This window comes from Phaethon lepturus, unplaced genomic scaffold (genome assembly GCF_000687285.1).
Source record: "Phaethon lepturus isolate BGI_N335 unplaced genomic scaffold, ASM68728v1 scaffold28973, whole genome shotgun sequence".
In the NCBI taxonomy this organism is placed as follows: Eukaryota; Metazoa; Chordata; class Aves; order Phaethontiformes; family Phaethontidae; genus Phaethon; species Phaethon lepturus.
In genome coordinates, this window is record NW_010531730.1 from 15,322 (window position 1) to 25,131 (window position 9,810).

The following is a 9,810-nucleotide window of genomic DNA, read 5'->3' on the forward strand; positions in this document are numbered from 1 at the left end:
TCCTCAGCCTTCCAGAACCGCTGGGCTTCAGTGCCCCTTTCCACACCCGTGTGCTAAACTCCCCGGTCTAGCAGGTGGCTGGTGTTGCCCAAGAGCCAGATCCAGCAAAGGGAGGTGTAGGCTCCAAGTAGGATTTAAAAGGAATTCTCTTCAGTCCAGATTGTGACAGTGTTGAGACAGCTGCTGTGGAACCTTGGCAGCCTCTGAACTCCACGTATAGCTCACCCGTTTACCGCAGCTTCCTCCTTGCCTGAATTTGCTCTTTCCCAAAGCCTGTGATCTTCAGCCTGACACAGTCTCTTGGAAGGATTCCTGTTGCTGCGGCTTTCCCACTCTGTAACGAGGTCAGCCTGAGTTAAAATGCTTTGTAAAAGTGTGCGTATTCGTAGCTGCTCTAGGGGGTTTTTTAAGTTTGATTTGACTTTTTAATATCCAGTAATATAGACATAAATCTTCCATAGGTGTCGCTGACAGGTAGCGTACAGTAAGAAACTTACAGCGCGGTACTGCGTTCCTGAAGAATAGGTCAGTAATAGCTGACGCAGTTGAGATCATACACAATTCCCTGCATTCCGACAGGATGCGAGATACATACAAGATTATTTCGTCTCAAGAAAAAATTCTTTTAACGTAGGTTTCAAATATAATTTTAAAAAATAATCGAAAGTCGAGTTCAAGTGTTAATGGCCTTTAATGCATCACTTCATTATGCAGAGAAATTAGCCATGCATGGACGTATAATTGAAAGCAGCCCTAGGTATCTTCAGATAAGTCTTCCAAATGGAAAAGGTTGTTATATCATATGAATACTCCGTGGGCTTTTATTGGGGTTTTATTGAACTTAACCAGCTTTCTAGAAAGTACGGGTGCTTCTCAATAGCATATTTTGATTTCCTGGGTGACACTCTGTATAGCCTGCCCATGCAACGTGCAGTAGGAAGCCACAAAAGGTTTCATTTGTCTCCGAGCAAGCGTGGGCCCCTCCAAACCAGAGCTGAGGGGAGAGCTGGGACCCACCCACAGCCTGGGATGATGCTCTGATGGTGGGCTGGGCGTTGGTTTGTATCCGGTGCGCTCCTTGGTCCCCTGGACTCCCCTTCCCTGCCCAAACGTGCCTGTGGCCCCAAGGGCTGGGAGAGGACTTAGAATCACAAAATCATTAAGGTTGGAAAAGACCTCTAAGATCATCAAGTCCAACCGTCAACCCAACCCCACCATGCCCGCTAAACCATGTCCTAAAGTGCCATGTCCACACGTTTTTTGAACACTTCCAGTGATGGTGACTCCACCATCTCCCTGGGCAGCCTGTGCCAATGCTTGACTACTCCCTCAATAAAGAAATTTTTCCTAATATCCAATCTAAAAGATTGCTCAGAGACTTACAGTCCTTGCGCATGGTGTGGACCGGGTGTTTTAATCAGGCTCCTCAGTGAAGTGTTAAGAGATGTATCATCAGATTTATAGATGGGAAGCTACGCACCGATTATAAGATGGGGAGGTAATGGGTCCTTTTGCCTGCACTTTCTTGGAAGGTGAGAGCTTTGGATACAAATGCTTTCTCTAACTGGCAAAGCCATGACATCTCTCCCTTTAGACGGATGCCTGGTGGCCTGAACCCCAAGCTGTTATGCAAGGTGGATCACAAACTCAGCTACTGAATGTGTTGTGAGTCTGGGTCATTTTTTATGCGGCAATTACGAATTGATTTGAGCAAGGTCAGAAATCACATGCTCATTGAATGCTCAAGCACCTACAGGCTCATCTTCTATTTTTCTGCCTGACATATCCGTAAAGAGGAGAGCTCTCAGTAAGAAGGGTTGCGGAGAGTCTCACTCTGGCACATCTCATCTTGGGAATTGTGGTGATGGACACAAGTTCAATCCATGTCAAAAAGAGTCGGTGTTTGAGACCCTTCTGTCTTACATGAACGCTGTGGCCATTAGGCTACTGGCTTTCTCTCCTCCTTTTCAGGCAGCCACACACCAGCCACGGCTGTCTACGCAAACCCGACTGGCAAACAGAATTCATGAACTCAGGTGGGGTAAGCAGGAGGCAACCCCTCAGCTGCCGTCCCTGCTTGGTGAGACAGCGGTTGCAGCCGGTGACAACAAGGTGCCTGTTTAGGTACCCCAAAAAATTTTCTGGTAAACTTCAGGAGCCTCAGTGCCTCTGGTTTTAAGCAACAGAAAAAGAGCAGAAAAACTGCATTTTGAGATTATGGGCCACGTATCTAAGCTGAAAACAGGGGCAATATTCTTCTATGCATTTCCTATAGCCTTCAAACCAAAACAGGAATAATCCCATTATACATAAAGTATTAACCCTTTGTAGAAACACCCTTTTGAAATACTAGGTTATTCATTAATGTTTTTTTTCTTATACATTCCATAGAAAGGAAAATAAATTCTAATGGAATTTATTCAATATAAAGATATATAAGAAAGGACAACATTTTGGCATCGTGCAGTTGTAAGATCCAGAAGAGGACGCCTCTCAGTACCCTCATTCCAGTTCCTCGAACAGAGCCGGCAGTTCAGGTGGGGAGATGTCAAAGTCAGGGAGGTGAGCGAGAAGCTACTGATGCTGCAGAGAGGAACGGAGGCTTCCCTGGCTCCTCAGGGAAGCATTAGCAGGCAAACACTCATAATTTCAAATTCTTACCTTTGAAAATATCTAGAAAAATTTCTGTGTAAACACTGTTCTAGATAGTATTTATACTGTATACTGGGAATGTCACCAATATAGGTAGAAGTAATTTTCTGTAACAAAGATGAGCACAACTATGCTATTGCATGAAGTAGTTTCAGCTGAGCAGGAAAGTTAAGCAGAAAGTTTCAGCCAAGCAGGACTGAGTAATTTAAGGTCAGCTGTGTAAAAGGAAACAGATCTGCTGTAAACTCAGCATTGTTCTCAACAAATACATGCAAAATGAAATGAATACATTCTGTGGGATGCAGAGGCTATTAAGTACTGACAAGTTCATCTTGGAAACAGGATTTTCAAGTCAGATAATGAAGAGCTAAGATAAGAACACAGATTACGCTCAGATGTAAATAGTGGCATAGGCAAAATGCATACGTTGTAGTAGCAAAACAATATAAGTAACAACAAGGAGCTTGAACTTATCTCGGGCCTCTAAAAACTGTTAGAAGGAATTAGTAGCAGAGGGGTAAAGTTGCGTGTGAACAAAATCATCATCTTCATTGCCTTTAGGAAGTTTAAACTATTTGGATCGATAAAATCCAGATTATAGTTTAATGAGAGATACGCTACAGAAATCCTACAATAATAAATCTTCATAATGAGGACACCGTGACTCTACCATTATGTATTATAGCTATAAAGATCGAACAGATCATAGCGAACAGCATGCGCTGTTTTATTTTAGCAGATGTTTATTATTTTGTTCTTTAGTTTCCACTCTTGCTGAACTAGCCTTGGTAAGTTGTGCAACTTAAAGATGAGACTCCTTTTAAAGAGTCGGCAAAACAGTGATCTGAGTGGTGCTCCACATCTCCCTCACCTTCCTTTTCAAGGTATCACAGCAGCATAAACTTACCCTGTGTAAATGCATGGACCAGGAGGTCAGATCTGCTCGCAAAGGTGGGGAGTGGCAATAGAGTACCAGATTGGTCATATGTCAGAAACTAACCTTGTCAAATTAAGACTGCATGTTTAAGTCTTCATCTGCAAATACGTATGAATTCCTAAGATTAATTCCTTTACTGTGGTTAACAAACCTAGGAGGGAGCAACACGCACCTCTTACTCGTGCATCGGATTGATAATAGAACCCTGCAAATAGCAACTGCAACCAACCGACTCTTCTCCCATGCGCACACAGCCAAGCGCTCAGCCCACACGGACAGTGGAAAACAGGCGCGTGGAATTAGTAGCTATCTAGTGCAGCAGGCACTGGCGCCGAGGATTTGATAGTCTCTTGTTGAGCAAGCAGATCCTCTGACAACGTTCAGGAGACTAACCGGCCACCCCAGCATCTAACAACCAACCTCCTACTCGCCCAGACTGTGTGTGCGGATGAGCGTCCCTGTGCAAAAACTGCCTGCAGATGGCTGGCCTGGCTATGCGGGGCAGTTTGTCCGAAAAACTTGCTTGTTCTTGGTTGTGCAAAAAACTTTGGCAAAGTGTGATGGAAGTGCTACCGGTGCTAGCCAGAAGTTGCTGAGAACTGAACTTGGTGCAGGTGTCCTCAGAGAAGGGTGTGCAGGCAGGAACTGGAGGGAATATTCCATTTCCTATTCCTCTTGAAATACTTTCTGCTTCAGACATGCGGTAGTAAATCCCGATGTGCAGCACCTATCACCAGGTCTAACAACACAAATGTTGTGGCCACTCATTGCAGACTGTACAAGCTCTGCTGACAAAAAAATCTTGAACAACGTTGAAGCAGGCTGTTACAGTAGTCTGTTCCACGTCGGATAGCATCTGTTCTCACACAGCTGGGATTATCAAGTGCACAGCTAGTTTGATAGACACCAAATGGTACCACCGGTGCCTGACCTTGATCAGATTTACATCGCCAGATGAGCATGCACAGGCCTGACATGAGCAAATCTGGAGCCATGGCCTTATTCTATCAATTCAACACCTCAGGCTGCTGGTCAGAGCGCAGCTTCCAATAGGGAACCTGCCCAAGCAGGTTAGTGTTTCGAAACTGAAATTGCAAGGTGGAGTTTGCATGTAATATTTTAAATCCCATTCTGTAGATGAGAGCCTTAGTGACATGCAGGGAAAATACTGTAATGCGTAAAATTAATCAAGAAGTTGGTTTTTTTCCAGCTGCCACTTCGACTTTTGTTTCCTCCTTTGCTTTTGGGTGCTTTCCTCGCTCTCCCCGATTCACACAGCTGAGCTGGGATCTTTGGTGCAGCGGAACAGCGCGAGGAGCCGAAACGGCACTGCCGTCGCTAGCAGACGCACAGGAGCCGGTCCCTGCCGAAGGACGGCCGCACGCAAACACGGCAGCCCAGCAGACACCGGCCTATGCCGGCTATTGCAAAAGAGGCACCAGGCACTTCAGGCAACCACAACAAACACCAAGAGGGTTTGCGCTGGAGAGAGAGGAAAGGGCGGCAATAAACAAAACCACACCCAGGGTAAGAGTTCCTACTTCTCCAGCCTGATGTCAGATTCCTTAATGCCAACTGTATGTGTACAGTCTTCTACTATAATTTAGTATAAACATATTTATGTCGGCTTGCTTTCTTCGCAGGGATATAATGCGGTATGTGCATGTCCCTCTAGCATGTAGAAGGCAAAATGCTGCATTTACTTATCTACATTATAGACTGACAGTTTTGAAACAAAATTATCGTCTTCATAAATAGTTTAGTAATTGACATAACTAAAATACTAGCTTTCCCTAGTCTGTTCCTGAACGTCAGTAAATGCAATATACATACCGAGCATGAAAGCAAGTGTAAGATATTTACTACTTTAGCCATTATACTACTATAACAAAACATACAATTGAATTCTAATCTGAAAGCATTAAATAGAAGATTTTTTTTTTACAAACTTAGAGATTACTTGGGTACTGTCAAAAAGAGATCAGCTCAGCTGCCCTCGTTTTCCCGAATAAACTGTTTTCTATCTTATTTTCCCCTAATTGTAAACTGAGAAAGTAACCAAATCACATGTTGAGATGACAAATAACATAATTAGTGTCTTCACTTTGTTTTATCATGGTCTATGACCAAATCTCATTTCATAAGTCATTTGATTGCCACTCACTAATAACATCCTATTCTCTTGAGGGAGAGGATATTCTAGGAGCATGTCTATGCTGGAAAGATGTAAGAAAACTCACTTCAGCGTGGGTGGATGAGAAAAGTTGCATTTATGTTACCCTGTATGCACCCTGCTACTGCTCAGTTCTTCTCCTGGGATGCTGCAGAACACCGATGCTAGTTGCCACGGTAATGGGATTGGTACTTCACCCCTGGCCGGCTCCAGTCCGTGTCTGCTGTAGCAAGGTGGCAGCACAGGCATCTTGTGTTTCTACGGCTGAACCTTAAAAAACACGGACTTCGAAACAAAGCAAATTACAGGGTGTCCAGCACGTTAGTTGAAGAGTCTGCAGCCTCCAGAGTCTGTGTTTCAGACTCTACTCAACACATAGAGTATAAAAGGAAATAAAAGAGGGGGACTAAGGAGTTTAGGAAAAAGGAGGGACATTACATTTTAGGTAGGGTTTTTCTTGTTTTTCAACTGAAATGTCCCTACCACAACTGAATATGTAATTTTGTGTTCTGTATATGATAGCCATGCTTTACCAGTCTTCTAAAAGTAAAACAAAAATAATTTTTCTTTTAAAGTCCAAGAAAATGAGAATTTTATTACAAATTTCCATGGAAGTAAATCCCCACATTTAATAAATCAACTGCATCATTTGCATAATGATGACAAACCAGTCAAGGAATTCATTGTATTAAATAATTGAGGAAACTAAATAAATAATAAAATCATTCTATAAATACATACAAACCAAGCTTAGAGAAGCAGCTTATAGTTGTAGAGTATTGTGCAAAACCTTTTGTGTGCACATCTCTCCTGTCAGCAAAGCTATGTCAGACAAGAACAAGTGCATGCCATATAATTTCTCAAGCTGAAAACTCTCCACATCCAAGCAGCTCTCTCTGGAATAACAAAATATGCAGCACAGTTTTTTCTGTACCAAACCCAGCTTCATAGCTCCAGCCAGTCTTTCAAATTGAAAGCTCTTTAAGAAGAAGTCAGTCAAACGATAAAAACAAGGACTGATTTGGCAAAATAATTTGCTGTCAGAGAGTCCCGGAATACAGAAGAATATTAAGAGATACTGAAGAATAACATAGTGTTTGCACACACCCTGAACCTGTTTCTAAACAAAACCGGAGTGTTAAGAAAAACACTTCTTTGATCCAAAAGTCAGTGTCAGGTTGCCAATGTTACTTCACGATAGAAACAGTATTTTCATGTTGGTTTCCAAATAAGTGCAAGAAGAATTGAAAAGCCGTGCTAATGTGGACAGGGACAAAGATGTAAGCAGTGTATAATACCATAACTAACATGGTAATGTTGAAAGTGTAGAAGAGCAGTTTTTCCCAGGGCTCCATGAGATAGCTGCAGGTGATTAGTTCAAACTGGCAGTACAGCCAATAGAGATAGTTCTTCATGCTCTTCATGTCCATCTTCAATTTTGTGCTGCTTCTGAAAGCCTTCGCTATTACAATAAAAGACAGTAGAAATAGAAACCTTAAAAAAAAAAAGGCAAAAAAAATACATAAAAACATTGTATGGGCAGCAACTCCATGCTACTCTGTTTGCTCATACTGACCATTGTTAGTAAACAATGTTTTAAAAACACAAGAGATCTAAAATTCCGAGACTGCAAATACATTTTAAAGTATAAAACATGATCAGACAGTAACAGACTAGCATGAGCCATTCTTTTACCCTGTCCCATAAAAGGCTTTGTTTGTACTCCTTTTTCCTTTCTTACATTCAGTTCTGAACATGACAGTCCAATTCTGACCACAGTGTACTGAGCACCATCATTTAACAAGGAAACTCCACAGTATCTTTTTTTTCCAGAAATCGGTTACCCAATAATTGTTGCAACTCCATTCTCCAAGCCAAACTCTACTTTCATAACTTTGCCTTGCACTGGATGATTTAGGACTCCGTTGAAGCGGCTTAATTCAAAAAGCACTTCAAACCCTCTCTCCTTCACCACTCGTGGTTTTTGACATAGAACTTGGCTAGAAGTCTGGTTTCTGCTATTGCAGACCGAATTGTATGTCTTATGCTTCAGTTGCTGCTGGAATGCAAACTGGGAGTACGCAGAATATCATACAGAACTACAATAAAAGGAAACTATATACGGATTATCCAGCTGGTTCTGCAACAGAGATTGAATTGATCTGTTGCCAGAATGAAAACATAAATTTATTTCAAAGCTTTCTGTTCAAATTAATGCTAATAATTATTGAGTGTGTTACATTATATAGTTACCAGAATACAGAACTGGAGAGGTAAAGGGAAAACAGGACTATCTCAGTTACTGGTGCTTCCTGTCATTTGGTAAATAAGAGGAGACAAAACAAAAACTGTGATCCCCCAAGTTTTAATGGGAAAGTTAAGAACTTCTGGTAGTGTCAGGATCTGTGAAAAAAACTTATCCCGCAGAAATTAAATACAACTTCATAGATCTATATGGAGTGGGATTTTATCCTAACAAAAGCCACTTCCTGAAGTTTTTAGAAAAATTTTGCCTCACCTTTCCCATTTTACTTCCATAGCTTCCCCACCTCGTTCCTGCCTGACAGGTGAGATAAACTAAACAATGCCTCTGTAGTTAAGAATTATTATGTCATTGATCTGTTGCCAGAATGAAAACATACAAATTTATTTTAGCAATATCCTTACTATATCCATCACGTTTCTGTACATTACATGCAGTTTTTACTAAATCTAGGTTATACTTAAGCCTCTTATCATCAAATGTATTGCCAAGCTACTTTGAGAAAAGAGTTTTCATACAAAAAATCGATTTTGTAAAAAGCAGAACTTACCTCTTCACTTCTCCCTGATGACAAAACGTCTAGGTGAGAGATGCTTCCTAAGACTTCTGCCTTTCGCAGCTGAACAGCTCCGGTACAGATTGAGAAGCAGAAACAATTAGCTTTGATCCTCAATTACAGAGTGTGTCCTCCATACCCCGCCCTTCTTCCCTATTGCTAAAAACTCCTCTGGCCAAAGCTCTCCGCATTATGCAACAAGGACAGCCATCGTCTGGCTCTGTACCGTGCTCTGATGACTGCATTCGTTTGATAATTTGTAGAAAGTCAGAGTTGAAGAACTGCAGGTAGGAAGGAACATACAAGGCTGAAATACTATTTAGGACAATCAGCAAAAAATGTTTACAGTTAGTGCCTTCCCCAATTTTGAATCTCAAAAAATGTCTCTGCTTCTGTGGAGCTTTACGATGCAGGCTGCCAAAGTTCCTACAAGGTGCAATTTCACATCCATGCAAAAATATGGTGTCAGAGTTAAGTAGCCACAAAAATGTAGCTCAATTAATATGTCACAGGGAAGTCTTCAGTGAAGCCACCATCTCCCGCAACCTTTGATTAATACCACTTTCAGACAGTTCCCAGTCTTCTCTGCTTCCGTATCTCCTAGTCCCATATACACCCCTCAGTTTTCCTCCTCCAGAAAAAACAGAGTGGAGAGAATACGTGGACAAGATTTCTACAAGGAAAAGATGGTGAGTTTTTCTTAAAAATGCTGCAAAAGAAAACCAAGCCGCAAATGCTTGAGGCATTTTAATGATCTAATTGGACAAGTAAATTAGGTAGAAATCTGCATAATACATTATGTTCTAAACTATCTGCCTGCAGTCAAATCATTTCCAAATATGAATCAGCTTCATTTTGGGAGAATATGCCACAAGCAACGTCTAAGGCATCTGAGCCTCACCTTCTTTCCTCCCTTCCTTACCAAACACAGCCTGAGCTGATCTATTAGTAAATGCTGTCCTACTCCCTCAACCTTTTTTCCCCCCATAGTTTTCAACAAACTGAAGTTTTCTGTTTAAAAATTGTCCACTTTCCATAGCAAATTCAGAAATGGTAAACCACTGCCCCTGGCAGCAGGAGTCAATACGCCCCATGTCCTACCTTTCTGCTGCAGAGCAAGGGTCTGCCACAGGAGTTCATCTCCCAGGCTGGATGAACTGCTGCATCATGGAAGATATAACCTAGGTTGGGGTCTAGGGAATGGAGCCATCAAATGTGAAATAGAATTG

At 41.9% G+C, this 9,810-nt stretch overlaps 1 protein-coding gene across 1 annotated transcript; it reads right to left on the reverse strand.

Moving 5' to 3' along the window:
* Positions 1-6,949: 6,949 nt before the first annotated feature.
* On the reverse strand, positions 6,950-7,192 carry SPTSSB (serine palmitoyltransferase, small subunit B). Its single transcript, XM_010284655.1, has one exon. It carries the CDS (start codon positions 7,190-7,192, stop codon positions 6,950-6,952), a length of 243 nt encoding a protein of 80 aa, XP_010282957.1.
* Between the last annotated feature and the right edge of the window lie 2,618 nt (positions 7,193-9,810).

Bases quoted from the DNA above. Each gene is read 5' to 3' on its own strand.
- SPTSSB (XM_010284655.1), bottom strand. From the start codon at position 7,192: ATGGACATGAAGAGCATGAAGAACTATCTCTATTGGCTGTACTGCCAG.